Source organism: Sebastes fasciatus, chromosome 18 (assembly GCF_043250625.1).
Source record: "Sebastes fasciatus isolate fSebFas1 chromosome 18, fSebFas1.pri, whole genome shotgun sequence".
NCBI classification, from domain to species: Eukaryota; Metazoa; Chordata; class Actinopteri; order Perciformes; family Sebastidae; genus Sebastes; species Sebastes fasciatus.
In genome coordinates, this window is record NC_133812.1 from 17,178,340 (window position 1) to 17,193,986 (window position 15,647).

Genomic DNA, 15,647 nt, shown 5'->3' on the forward strand with positions numbered 1-15,647 from the left:
ATAGTATGTAAAAAAAAAAAAAAGCCATAGTATAGTATGTCTAAAAAAGGTCATCGTATAGTATGATAAAAAAAAAAAAGTCATAGTATAGTATGTCAAAAAATGCCATTGTATAGTTTGTCGAAAAAATGCAAAAAAAAGTAATAGTATAATATGTTAAAAAAAGTCATAGTATAGTATGTCGAAAAAATTAAAGTCATAGTTTAGTTTTTTTCCCTCAAGTGAAGTGTTCCAGCAAAAATGGAAAGAGGACACCATTTGCTGGCCATGGCTGGGAGTTACATCAAACGGAATATGGCTGAACTTTTTGAGGTTTGTTTTGTAGTGTTTGCGAGTGATTTCTATTTCAAAGAATGAACTGACAAACCATTGCCTATAGAGTTATTTATGATCATAACCCTTAAGGTTGTGTTGCTTCCTTCCAAATTGTTTCCATCCCATCGCTCTAAATCAAGGTAAGCTGCTTGTTGCAGAGGTGCTTTTTCATAGTTTTGGAGGCTGCTCTGTTAGTAGCTGCCTAACAGTCTGAAGTGCGTAGCAGCATGGGAGATTTTAGGCAGGTTGAGGATGAGGTGCCAGGTTGCCTGATGGGGTGGAGAGGCTTCCACAAAGTTCTTCATACCAAGTAAAGCGGAGACAATATCTGCAATAGTTAGAGGACATTTATTTTGAAGACTGTAAAATTATGGACTGCATTAGTTGTTGTTAACAAGTTTTCAGCTGTTGATATAAACCCATTCTAGACAACGGTAAAATACCAAGAATAGTTTCATAGCCGCCAGAAACCAAAATTACAAATGATCAAGTTATTAAACATCTTTTTTTCCTTCCTGAGAATCTTATCTGGAATGCAAATGAATACAAAATAATAAATTAAACTGGCAAAAAAAGAAACACTGAACACAAAACAGGACAATGAAAAGGAAGAGACAATGGAGATTAGGATGGCAGAGTGAAATATGTAGATGACAGTCACATAGTAGCTTATGGTTACTGTCCTCTGGATGATTTGTACGTGAGTGATGAAAAACATGCACTCTGAATAGCTGCAAGAGGATTAGAAATTAGTGTTAGCTGGGATTGGTAACACTTCATATGCTTTCATGATAATATTTTGAGCGAGGAAACAAACCCTTAAACAGTCACATAATCCTATTTGATATGAAAGGAAAATTAGTATCCAGTTTTGTGACCAAATCCCTCATTTTGCTGCAGAATTTCAGAAAAAATGCATTATATTCATACAGTTTTGTAATGCATCGCAGTAGAAACACTGGTATTTGGCAAGCTCAATCTTTTAAACTTTGGATTAAGCAAACTACGCTCCATAAATTCTTTTTTTTATTGTTTAACTCTCAACAAATGACCTGTCCCAAATAATAAATCTATGCTAAAATACACTGCTGGTTTGGTCAAACTCAATCACTCATGCACACACAGTTGGAATTCTTTGAATTCATAATTGAGTGCTTACTGTCTAACCCTCATTTATACCTAATAATATCTTACAAATTAAACAAAATGTTATAAATCAATACTATAACAACTGACTTGCTTATGTCACAACTCCACCAGCTGTGCACAGAGGTTTCCTGTCAGTTACTGGAACTCTTAGCGAGGTTTGGCACTTGCAAAAGTCGTAGACAACTAATATACAAAAAGAGGTTTTGGTACTTTTTATTCATGGATACCATTTCCCATTCCAGCTTTTAGGACATTAATCCTTTCATAAAGTATGAACCTCTTTCTCGGGCTATGTCTCTGAAGTCCTCTCGTACAGTAAACACCCCAGCGACCAACATTTAGAATATTTCCCAACGCATTTATCTATCCACATCTTGCACTTATCTCTCCTGGAGATTAGAGCAATGATGTTTTTTTTTTACACGAAGAAACCCAAAAACAAGCTCAAATTAAAACAAAATTTGAGTCAAGCAAATTGAGCTTAACATTATTTCCCACTGTCCTTGGTCTTTTTTTTTTTTGTCCTTCCAATTACTCAACCCGATAGTCCACAGCGCTGAGCCTGTCATGATAGGAGTCTATTGCAGATGCAAAACAGAGCCCGAAAAAACACGAGCGTCAGGATCCACACACCCCTAAACACACCTCACTTTTCTTAGGAATGCTGAAAGTCGGGGAACGCTCCCCTTTGCCCTAAGGCAGCCTCCAGCTATCGCCAGCCAATTCCAGCCAATCAGCTTTTTTGGCTACACCCACTGTTCATCAAACAGCCCTTAGGGATGGACCAGCCAGCTGTTGGCATCCTCCAGGTCTGCGTCGAGCTCCTCGTCTTCATCCAGAGGCTCTGGGGTTCGGAGGGCCAGCTCTCGTAGGAAAGCCGGTGAGTGAGCAGGGGGTTGGGAGACAGACTTGAGGCCGATTTTTTTCTTCGTGAGGTGGAACTGGTCTCGGATGAAGTTGTAGAAGTCGTACTCGTAGCGCATGCGGTGGTAAAGCACCTGCAGGGCCTCCAAAGTGGGTGTGTGTTTACGTACTGTGCCTGTCATGTTCCCCATCTTCTTATAGTCTGCAGAACGAAGATGGAAAAAAAAAAATGACCAAGAGGAAATCAGTCGCATGCAAGCGTCAACCCTCCGGTGCTGAAAAATGAAGCCTATATGCAGAAGTGCCAAAAACTGCAGTTCTTCAAATGGTCACTTAAGGCTGGCACCAAAAGCGAGTCAATCTCCATAGATGTTAAAATGTTTTGGTCTCTATAGCAAATATCCCCGTTCATGACAACCGTACAGGGGTTGAATTTTTACATGTCACCCGTTTAAATTATATTAAGGCTTAAAGTTATGCATAATTAACGGCTTGGCCGCTTTGAGTGACAGGTGGGTGCCATCACAGGTGGCTAGCCGCTAGCTGTCTGATCAAACCCCCAGGAAGAGCGCCAAACGATGGTACTACAACGTTCGTGTCCATCATATGATGATGCCATGGGGCCCAAAAATACTTTTTCCCATAGACTTTCATTGGGAAAGAGACGTCCGTAAATCAGCGGATAGTTTTTTTTTAAGTAAATCAACTTCCCAGTATGAACACTAGTCATTAGGTCCTACAAGTTGTACAAATGCACCAACAGTTGAATCCAGAGTTATTTCCCTTCCTCCATTCATGTGAATGAGCCCCAGACTGAGGGCTGCGAGGCGGAGTTAAAGAAAACACTACTGCGCCTGCTCTATGGGCCTAATGGATGCGGAAGATCACGGAATGATCCGGGTAATTCATCACTCGGCAAATCAAGCCATTTTGGCTTCATAAGCCACCCATATTGAGCTTCACAACGGCTATTCATCCAATACCTATAGGTGACGTCACGGAGACTATGTCCATATTTGATACAGTCTATGGTTGCATGCAACTCGATAGGAATCTAATCAAAGAATCCGACTACAACTTACAGCGTTTTTAAGAAAATACATTTGCCACACTTCCGTTTTTTGAAGGGAACAACTACAAATGTGATACTTCACCAAAAAAAAATTAGAATGTGCACCTACCAGGGCTCTTGTAGATGCTGAGTACTCCAGTAAAGTAATGAGGTAAGAGCCTCTCCAACAGGAGCAGAACATCCTCCAGCTCCTCCAGGATACCCACGAGGAGGTAGTTCTCCACTACATTCTGCTTGGCCCTCTCCAGAGCCCATACTCCAGGCTCCCTGGTGGGGAGAGGAGAACATTTAAGAGTAAGAGCAACAGAGCAGCTTTACATGACTCATTTACTAATATTTAAAAACATAAAAATACGTTGTCATGCAACTTGAGAGTCAGTAGATACCTGCATTGCGGATGCTGTCCACAGAAGTAGGGGATGATGTAGAAAACTCTGGGGTTGGAGCACTCTGGGTAATTCTCTAGAATGCACACATTTATATCCTGAAAGCAGACAAACACATAACTATCCTTTTAATTTGACAGTACTCATTCCTTTACAGTTTAATGCAGTAGATGAAGCTCAAACAGAAATTGTAATGATTTGTTTTTGCCACTAGAGGAAGCCCTTCACCAGCAACTGCTGTGAACTCCCTGATAGTCATCATCTGAGAAGTGCTACGCAAAACCACATCCTGAGCACAAAGATAAGCTCTGCCTCTTCACCTCAGCTGCTCTCAGAGGCCGAGGTGTCAAATAAGAAAACATATGGTTGTGCATGGATTTGTGCTCACCTGGAATTACCATGATCTAGCTCCAGAAACCAGATAGAAGTGATAGTTTGTCATTATGCAAATGATCAAGCAGAGACGCACTTTCATGTCTTATAAGTGAGAAATAAAGTGATTAGATCAGAGTTGTGAACTTTAAAACCCCCCTTGTCTAAATGTGGGAGCTATTAAATAATGAAAGGCAAAAAAACTAAACAGCGGACAAATTAAAAACACACATGCAGGAGTGAAGCTGGCCAGCCACTCAGTTCTATGGAACTAACAGTCAAATCCGTGTCAGGTGACGTAAGCCTTGTGGATGGCAACAAGTCCCGAGCAACAAAACACTCCACGAAGCAAGACTCTCACGCACGCAGATATTCCACACGTGCTCAAACACACACATGCGGTAGCACCAGGCTACATGCATGAGGCAAAAGGTGTTGACAGATTCGACGTATAAAAGGGAATGGCATCTAAAGTGGATACAAATTGCAAGTGTAATGATTGCGTCAAGGTTTGTCTTTAAGATTTATAGTCGGTAAGGGCTGATTTAAAACGGAGCAATTTGTCAAAGCAAACACTGAGGCCAACATGCTCTATCACAGAGATTAAGGTCGGGGTCAGACAGGACCGGAGGCCCAGACCTTCCCAGAGGACGCAGTCTGCCATTGAGGGCGAGATGTGAGATGTGAGGGGCCTGCGGATGAACCACTGGGAACAAGGTGACTGAGCTGTCGAAAACACCTCACCGACAGGGGTGTTAACATGGATAGAGGCAGGGAACCATGTGTGGATGAGCAATATGAGCTTGGATTGTTTGCCTTTTAGACAGTTACACGAGGTAAAGCTGGTTCTCAGTTCGTTCTGTTGTATTTCGGGCTGCATGTTTATGATGAGCATGAAGATTATTTCCGTGCCATTTCTTCTCTATGAGACAGCAAAAAAGACTCTCAAGCTTCTAAAAGAGGTAGCCATGACAGGAAGAGCATGAAGGTCTAAACTGGGATGACATAAATTATACACTTGGTCAGCTATTTTTTCATTGCAGCTGAATTCTGTGGCGCAACTGTGTTTGATTCACCAGGCGGCTGCAGGGTTTGTTTGAACTTTATGACTGAGCTGAACTACCAACTGGACATATTGATGATCAGTGAAGCAAACCACAGGAACGCTCTTCAAAGAAACCACAACAAAAACCCCAGAGGAACCTTTAGAAAACACAGAAAGAGTACAGATTGCGCTTGTGATAAGATTGCCCTTTGATTCATAATTTTAAGAAAAATGTCTCGGTCTTCTTGTGTTCCATTATTCCGAGAATGACGGTGTGAGTTCATCCGGCTGTTATCAATTATTATGTGTATACAGTCGACAGTTTCCTGTCAGTTACAGCTTCTCAAACAATAAAACTCTGTGTGAGAAATGATGAATCACGTGCGGAGATTTCAAAAGAGAAGTTACAGTTGATACATGACCTAACTTGAACTGCAACCTTGTTATATATTTCACACACACTTGCAACGCTAATAAACAGATAATGGAAATCGACTCCAGACAGAGTCTACAATCAGCCTAAATGCAGCACAGCAGAAAAAAGCTCCCAAGAAAATCATTATGAGCCAAATTCTGAACAGAAAAAGTGAGAAAAAGCAAGTGGGAGCCAGTGGAAGGGGAAACAGAGAAAGGCGGACAGGAAGTGACACCATTCCCTGACACACATGGCTCACTGCCAGGAAGTCCCTCCTTCGCTTTGCTCCAGCACTTGATACAGGACCCTTATGCCTCAGCATTTAGGGGACCTCTGGGAATCCGGCCACAACTCATTCATATACAACTACGCACGATCAAATACACACAAACACACATAGACACAGCCGTCAGACAATACGCACTCTCTGCAGAGGACCCATTAGTATTTTGAAGAGAGCTCCTGTGTGCACACTCGGGCTCATTGTTCCTATTCTCACCGTGGATTAAGCCAACTGAGCAGTCACAGAAACTGTAGCAAAATAGGCCCTAATCTCTACGGCGGCCTCCCGTTTCCCTGAATGGAATGTATGCATGAATTAAATCAGGAGTAATTGATGATGTAAACCTTTCCCATGGGACAGTTTGCCTCAGCATTCATCAGGGAGCATGGGAGTGGTACACCTGGGTCAAATCACATTTAAAACCAGCAAGAACTGATTCAATTTGTTTTAAAAGGTCTTATTGATGACATTTTTATGTAGACAAATATTTTCAAAAATAGAAAAAAATCTACAGAGCCTTTAGAAAAGATAAGATAACAGTTTTTCCTGAAAAAAAATTATATTCCTGTGAATTAGTCATTTTTTTAATTTTGCAATTGGTTCCCACCCAGCCAATAAATGACGTTAGTATCACGTGGTATCTCTGGGTGGTCAGTTAGAGCGGAAAAACCAGCTAAGATTGACGGTAAGTGCGAGGCGAGGGAAAATGCAGCATCTAGTATCTAAATGTTACCAATGTTATCAATAGCACCTTTAACTCTTTAGCAGACATCTGTCAAAGCAGTTGCCAATCACAGAAAACGATACGAAAATTAGACGAGAAGACTTTCCTGCGTCTTAAAAAAACCCAACTCATGCTTGTAGACAACGCCAGTAAACTTCATGTGTCGGTTGCACCTTAGGCAATCAACCCTGTGACAGATACATCACCACCCTACCGTCTCTAATGTCAAGGCAAGTCAGGGCATGATCCATGCCAGTAAAGCCTCTTTCGTTATTTGTTTGAGAGCATGTATGTGTCATTGTAAATGTGGGGTTACCTAAGAACAAATGATAAATGATTCACTCGTGGGAAATCATGTGCTCTGTGGGAATCTCAACAGATCAGACCAGTATTTTTTTTTTTTTAACTCTGGGAACTAACCTGTGTTCTTTGGGATCAGTAGGGACACTGAATTACCTCATAGACATTTTGCGTGTGCTTGCTTGCATTGTCACGTGTATGATGAACACACACATTGTACTTTGTGGTAGGGCAGAGCTTGATCACTCTCAACTGCTGCCTCTGTATTTATCATTTTTATACATCTAAATACGCACTTAAATCTGTACAGTTACTGAAATAATCTGACCAGATCAATCTGGCTTTTTAAAGGGGAACTACGCCCATTTTCAAAATTCGTACATGTTATTCCTGTGGTCGAAGACAGACCAAAAAAATATTAGTTAACATGAACAACTCTTCTCGTAAATCTCCCATTTATTGTCTATGGAGCAGCTCCAGACTTTATACCCTATGACATCACAAGTTTCAGACTTACTTCTCTGGTTTCTGGCTTTGACACAGAGTAGCTCATGTTCACAAATACTGATTGAACTTTCCTAGGCCATGGAAATAACATATTGGAATTCATAACGTGGGTGGTGTTCCCCTTTAAACCCTACTTTACTCTAAATAAAAGGTCATAGGTCTGAAGTGACAGTCTATGCATGTGCTCAATCCAATGCATGCACACTCTGCGCTCAAGTGTCCAGTGCATGCCTTTGTATAGTGTAGTGTATGTGTGTGTGTGTGTGTGTAAAAAGGGGTGTGGGGGACTGACGGAAAATCCAAGCCGACCACAGGAATGTCTCAGTAACACGTGCATCAGGTTCCCTCGGCCCCGGCCTGCAAACTGACAGTGTTCTTTCATTGACACCTCTCATATACACCCAGCGCAGGGCAGGCAGGGCTAATGCACACCAGGCAGGGGATACATCCAAGACTAGTCCTCCGAACTCCATGTGTTGACATAGCGGGGCACTCACGCTGAGATACACACACACACACACACACACACACACACACACACACACACACACACACACACACACATATTTGAAATGCTATACTTGCGAGGACATTCATCTCCTGGCCTCAAATCTTGACCTCTACAAAACACATCGACACTTTTATATTAAGCCTTATTTTTGAATCAAATAACTCCCTAAAAAGGTGACATTGCTGCTCATTGTTTTGAGTTGCTGATTTGTCAGGTGCACTAGCCCTCTCTAACCACCCCCCATATAAAAACGTGGACAGCTGCTTCCAGCACACAGGCTCCCAGAAGCTGAAGGCTCGACTCTCTTAACTAGCCACTTGGCTTTAACTTAATCCTTAAATCCCTTTAATCTAGTTCTACCTAAAACTTAAAATCCCTTTTTTCTTAAATATTAAGCTACTGTATTTTTACAGCTATTGCACATCTGTCTATGACACTATATATATGTTGATGCCTAACTTTAGCCTGTAATTGTTTTTTTTTCAGTGAGGGTCAGCACATTTCGCAGTATAATAGCAGGCTACAGCATTATACCGTACAGATGCTAGTGTGGCATATGCTTGCAGCCACTGTTTATGGATATGATTTAGCACATAACTGCAAGCTGTTTTTGCTGATTAGGTATGCTATAGGTTGTTGTGGCTGTCGAGCACAGTCTGTACAAACAGACAATACCAACGGCAGCGATGTAAAGCAGTAGGAGAAGAAAGCACAGCAAAGAAAAACAAGATCACCTGAGAGACACGATACAGTACAGTAACATGATATCTACGCAGCTGTGCAGCAAAATCTCAGTTCTATTTCCAGAGAATAAGTTGTATATAAGCGATGATAGACTATACACTTTAATGAGGGCAAAACATCACATGGTGTGTTCTACCTAAACTAAGAGGTGAGCACAAACACAATGTCATCACTTTGGAAAAATTGAGTCACTTTAAACCCTGTTAAGGACTCTTGGTCCTCATAAATATAGGAGTGTAAACACACACACACACACACACACACACACACACACACACACACAGGTAAGCCAGTCTACAGCAACACAGCCTCCCCCTCCCCTTTAACTGTAGCGAGGGGCCCCCGTGGTCTGCATACTTTAATAACTCAACTCACATGGTCCAAAACTCCAGGGAAAACAGTGCAATACTTAATTACACCCAGTCAGACTTGAGCCAGAATGACATTCACTCCTCCTGCTCGCCTCTCTGCATGGCCTTCTGAGCTCTCAGGCTCTCTGACAGTATGGAGGACTGTGGGGCGAATGACAAGGACTGTACCTGTGTTTGTGCCTGAATATCGATCTGCCATTAAAATACTGATATAATCATTGTTTTGACCTTTATTTATAGCCAATATGTTTTAGGTTTTTGCCTATACCCACTCCCCTAATCCCATTCCCAAATGTAGTCTGATTTTAGGGGACTTCCAACCTCACATTAGACCCATCACTTCGCTGCAAACTGCACTGTATGTCATGACTTCAAACTGTATTTCAGTAGTTCCTCCACAGAGTAAAACTCACACAGAGATCAAAACTTGAAAATTAGGCTCCAGACGGCATGTACTGTAAAATATGAGAAGCTTTGCCTTCAGTATGGAGCTACAGGGGTAAACAACTCAGCGCAGCAGACACAGGGGATACCAATTTTCTGATGTGGTTCTACTAAATCAGGTCTCTAATTGGAATCATAATCAGATTTAAATATTGGGTTTAGCACCAGGCTGCCGTGGCCTTACAATTTGCCTTCCTGCCTCCAGCGACACCACGTGAAAAACGTCTTCAAAGAGAGCAGAGTGTGGTTTTGATATAGTTCTGTATTGAAGAAATGTTCTGTTGCTTGTATTTGAACATTTAGGGGAGTTAATGTTTGTCTCAAGACAACAAGAAGCAGACATCTCACATTCAACAAACCAGTCATCTGGCTGACGCAGGATACATCGGTTATTTAATGAATGAATGCAGAAATCAATGGTGAAAAAACATCTATGTCAGTAGGAATATACAGTAGAATTATACAGTGTTTACGACAATCAGTATCATTACTGTCTCTGTACGTCTCCTTGACTTACGTGCCTCCATAATTAGTGTATATAAAGCTCATACCAGAATAAGTGAATGAGTATACGACTTTCACTTCATGTCCCAACTGAGCTTCAGGTTATGAAACCAGCTGGCTGGGAACCAAAACAGATACAGATTTAAAGCACTGTTATTGGCAAACTACTGTCTCAGTCATAAAGTAACTGTCAAATACTGCAAACGCATTAGTATTTCAAACCCCAAACATCCGAAGCATTGATTTAGCTAATGTCCATATGAGAGTAAATGGGCCTGTGGGCACTGGCACCGGGATGAGAGGTAGATAGAGGGGAAGACAGCTAAAAGACTCTCAGTTTGTTTGACTCTATTAATAATATTGTTAGAAACGTTTTCTACATTAGGTGCTGGTTGTCTTGGGACTTTGGCAACATGGTAAATGTGGTACCCTCTCTGAAGTTTATTTAATTAAAAGTGTTGAATTTGGAGAGAAGCGGACCTTGTCAGTTCTCTTCATCACAAATCTGACACAATGTTATGGCCAAGAAGCACTACTTAGAAATGGAAATAAAAAGGTGATTGATGCTAGATGATAACGGATTTCTCCTAATATGAACCCGTTCCAATCTGCAAGGCAGGTGCAAAGCTTTGGCCACAAAACTAAAGCTAATCAATCAACCACATGACTGCACTTTGCGTGAGACGCTATAACAGAGGCAGAAGTAGTTCTCCTGAGTGAAAAGTGATGCACCTCACATTTGCATTTATGTATTAAGCAGTTCACAGGGTCATATCAATAGAAACGAATAACAAGTTTGAATTCGTAGACCATTAAAAAAGTTCAAGACACCATTAGTCCAGAGTGCAAAAATGTGTTCTGTATTTATGCATCATTTTCTCAAGAGAGAAATTAATTCAGTCTGTGAAAAACAACATCAACAGACACTCATTTACTCCACGATACACACATCTAAAATAAAAAATGAAATGCAGATGGTAGCATGTAAATCTCAAATTTATGCTTAAGAAAATAGCTTAGTTTTTCACAAGCCAGAAATAATGAACTGCTGCTTAAAAACAAAGGTCTCACCAGGTATCTCTCATCGTCTTTCATCCCTGGAGTGCGGATGAGGTGGTTCTGCTCGCCCCGCCAGTCACCAAATCGACGGAAGAAGTAGTTGGAGAGGAACCGGTTGATGGGGTCCCGGATTATGTTGATATAGACCGGCTGCTCTATCCTGAACCTTGCAAAGACAAATACAAATGCAAGTTAAGACCTGTGCAAAATCGAAATGCTGCTGTTAAGCATCATTGTACATTGGTGCACTACTGTACCTGGTAAAGTTGAGGAAGTGAACATGCCGTGTGTAGAGGAATGGCTGAGGGATAGTACTGATGTTCTTCATGAGATCCACCTGGAAAAAAAAAACACAGTTAATTTCACGTGTCTCGCATAATTAATAAGTATAAAACATATGGAGTTAGGAACAGTGACAGAATGCAAAAATATCTCCAAATAAAATTAAATATTTTTTATTGCCTGTGTTTTATCTTTCAGTGGAACCTTTTTTCAGCGCCAATTGTTCCTTATTAAATGCCAAATCTTCTTTTCAACGCTAAAACTTGCTGTCACTGTTCTAGCTCCATAAAAACACAGCATCTGCCATAAATAGGGGCAATCATCTGAGACGCATAACGTCACGGTAGAAACCAAGCAATTATCACATTATTAGGTGATAATCCAAAGCATATGCAAGCTCCTGAGACTGCACACAGACTTAAAACAGAAACTGAGTGCACCTTGTATTGATAGAAGCATCCTAATAAACTAAATGTTGACAAAAACAAACATCTTCAGGTATTGTCAGATAGAACCACAAGTTACCATCCCAAACGGTTGCATGTTTGAACTGAGCATAACCATGAATAAAATGCACTTTGGCGGTGTTTATCTGGCTGTGGGTCTACCTTGATTCGATTTGCAGACTGACCTCACCACAGTTTCAACCTCTGCCTCCGCTGCACAGCTTCAGATTGTCTGGTTCGTCAAACAAGATTCATCGCCATAGATCTAGTTTCCCCTCTGTCATGTCATGCACAGGAAGGCCAAGATTTTTAAAGCAATTATTCCAAACTTCTGCTTCCTCTGCTGCTATGACAAATTAAAAAACAACCCAAAGGCTTTCCAGGTCTGCATGGAGAGGCAGGCTCACAGTAGGCCTTTGACTGAAGGCCATGCAACAGAAACCGAATTCTTAGTCACTCCTCTCATAAATAGTTTCATATTGGAATAATTCTGTGTATGAGATCCAGTTATCCCAGTCACATATGTAAGAAATAAGTGACTAATAAGTTATGTCTCTGCACAAGTGGAGCACACAAATACATGTCTAATTTCAAAATAATAAAAACTAAATAGCTGTAGCACGATAATAACACGTTAAAGCAAATTAGTTTTAACGCCACTAATTTCTTTAATGCATTTAAATGCAACTTCCGATTTTTAGGTTGTAGCAGGCTCAATTTGAAGCTAGAGTGAAGATACTGGCTTCATATGAAACTACAAAAAATTAAGGAATCTATCGGTACCATGTCATAATAGCTTTTCGCAAAGAAGGCTAAATAGCGCCCCAAACTTGCGCTAAATTTTGGCGAGGAAAAATTATCATGGCAATTTTCAAATGGGTCCCTTGACCTCTGACCTCAAGATATGTGAATGAAAATGGGTTCTATGGGTACCCACGAGTCTCCCCTTTACACACATGCCCACTTTATGATAATCACATGCAGTTTGGAGCAAGTCATAGTCAAGTCAGCACACTGACACACTGACAGCTGTTGTTGCCTGTTGGGCTGCAGTTTGCCATGTTATGATTTGAGCATATTGTTTTATGCTAAATGCAGTACCTGTGAGGGTTTCTGGACAATATTTGTCATTGTTTTGTGTTGTTAATTGATTTCCAATAATAAATATATACATACATTTACATAAAACAAGCATATTTGCCCAGTCCGATGTTGATAAGAGTATTAAATACTTGACAAATCTCCCTTTAAGGTACATTTTGAACAAATAAAAAATGTGAAATTAATTTGAGATTGAACTATGGAAAATCATGCAATTAATCACGATCACATTTTGTATCGATTGACAGCCCTATTAAAAACACATAATGATGACCCAAATTTGTAAAATTGATTGATTCAATTTTTTCTGGATGATTAAAAAGCAGACTTCATTGAACATAGTGGACTTCTACCAGACTAAGTGCTAGAAGTATCTGAGATGAGACTTTTGGTTTTCCCCAAGTTTGTATATCTTGTGAGACCCATTTGTCCTTTTTTAATGTTATCAAATGTTTCTCCTTTATCTCCCGAATATGGAATGACTTATTCCACCGTAGCACACTGTGGTCCTTGTCCTTAGCCAACTTCACTACTGGTCACGGGAGTGTGCAGACAGTTACGTCCCGCTTCCACCTTTGTGACACATGTTGTCCCCAGTTGCTTCTTTTCTCCTGCCAGTAAGCAATACAATGCAACGGTCAACAATTTATTTCATCCTGGCATCCTATGCTCCTTGTTGCAGGCCCCTCGGCCAACGAGCAGAGACAAGGACATAATGATCCCTCACTGGTTGCCCACTATAAAACTCGAACAATTGTTCTAATCAGAACACACAACCAAGCCGGAGGTACTGCTAATGTGAATGTGGAGATACAGAGTTTTGGCAAGAGCCGAGGCTGGTCTGCAAAGCTTACAGCCAGGCTAGACTGAAAACACAGGCAAGCACAGGGAAAACAAAAAAATAGTCCTCTACATGACTAGTTGAAAAGTGGAAGTTTAAAAGGGTAAACACAAAGGAATAATGAACAACAGGCGAACACTGCACATGGGGAATTCAACGAGTCCCTCTGTGACCCAGACAGTAACACACAGGCCAAGGCAGAACATAACTGAAGACCGGGAAACGGGGGGAAAGGGGCATACACGTGGAGAAACAGATGAGGTGGATGTTTCAACAGCAGTTGTGGTAGAAACATATCGTCTTAGGATAGCCCTCAAATACCCTCATTGATCCAGATGCTGTTTTTGAAGGTTATGAATAAAAATAAGGTCTAGGATTCCCTTCACAGGTACCCAAATGGGTTCTTCAGGCTAAAACCAGTTCAGAAGAACTGGTTCCGTCTCTGTCGCTGAACTGAACAACAGCGCTTCTAACTAAATGCTAAAGTTGGCTAACATGCACACACTGAAGGCAGAAGTGTGAGTGTGGGAGGTCAGAGACTGACATCTGGCTTGATGCAGACGTCATGGAAAGCTGGATTAATCTGAAAATAGCAAGGGACCAGATAATAAGACAATAATACTATCAATTGTGTGTGACAGCTTGACACAGTCTATGTGGAGTCCACACAGTGTTGGGTGTTCAGTATTTCTCCTTTTCTACCCTTTAGGGCCAGTGAGAGAGCAGACTATAGCAGTAGTGTCTGTTGGAAGATCAATGGCATAATCATACATAGAGTTATACTCTCTGTAAGACAGCACGGTGCCTACAAAACCTTCATTGATCTGTCAGATCAAACTGTGGCAGCAGAAAAGGACACCGTCTGGGCAGACTCTATGTGCCACTTCTGCATTGCAGGGATTTCTAGGTGATTCCCTGATGAGGCTTCCACGGAATATTCAAGCGGAGCAGCCGACGAGCCAAAAACACTATCAATGACGCATTTCTTGGAAACAAAATCTAGCACCAAGAAATAACAAGTCTGGTTGTTTCCCAGCAGTAGCATAAAGTTTAATGAGAGAAAAAGAAGAACTGATTGAACTCAGACAAAGTTCAGAGAGGTGGCTCTCCTTTACACCAACAGACAGACTTCAAACACACCGTCAGTTGGAGCAAATCTTTCTTTTTCTTCTTTTCAATTTGAATGACCTTTGATGTGATCCTAAATAAATGAATAAAATATGAATGCACCACTTCACACAGCATCTTCAAAATACTGACGATCTACTAAAAGTGTTCTTATTTCTCAATGCTTACTACCATACAAGTACCAGTTTTTTTTCCTTAATGATGTTGTTTTTCTTTTGTATTTACGGTCATATAACTATTTATTCATTCATGTGACATTGCTGCAGCACACATATTCTGATAGCCAAGTTTATCCTGAAAAAAAGGATGTAAATAACATGATTGTGCATGACAGGGTTGAGGATATACTGGAAAGCAGGTAGACCAAAACCTGAGAGTGGCAGACTGAATCAATCTTTATATAAAGATCTTTCAAGCAGAGTGCATTGATCAGCTGAAGGAACTGAATGTCCTGCTGTCATAAAACTATGTAGGCACCTGTTACGTCACAGCGAGACTATTTGGACAGCAACAGTAATATGTATACTTGTTTATGTACACAGAGAAGTTAATCTGAGGCCCCAGTCAGATTCGGGTTTAACACCCTCCCTCTTCTCTATAAACTCAGTACATTTCCACTCACTCTGCTTTTTGCACTTTCTGTGGATCTCTCCCGGCTATAAAAATGTTAAACTTTCATTAGCTTTAGAAATTAATTCACCACTCCGGGTCCCTCCTGCATGCTCTGTCTCTATCAATCCATTACAATTCTACACAAAAAAAGTTTATTTTCTGCAAAAAACTG

The 15,647-nt window shown here is 40.9% G+C and overlaps 1 protein-coding gene across 2 annotated transcripts in view; it reads right to left on the reverse strand.

Annotated features, from left to right (window-relative positions):
- Positions 1 to 642: 642 nt before the first annotated feature.
- The window catches only part of usta (uronyl 2-sulfotransferase a), a 60,619-nt gene continuing 45,614 nt past the window's right edge, over positions 643 to 15,647 (reverse strand). For both annotated transcript variants that reach the window (XM_074616178.1, XM_074616179.1), the window contains 5 exons: positions 11,323 to 11,402; positions 11,078 to 11,231; positions 3,787 to 3,884; positions 3,510 to 3,667; positions 643 to 2,530 (listed from right to left, as the gene is read on the reverse strand). In XM_074616178.1, coding sequence (XP_074472279.1) covers positions 2,238 to 2,530; positions 3,510 to 3,667; positions 3,787 to 3,884; positions 11,078 to 11,231; positions 11,323 to 11,402 — 783 coding nt within the window. In that variant the 3' untranslated portion in view covers positions 643 to 2,237. The remainder of the gene's footprint in view (positions 2,531 to 3,509; positions 3,668 to 3,786; positions 3,885 to 11,077; positions 11,232 to 11,322; positions 11,403 to 15,647) is intronic.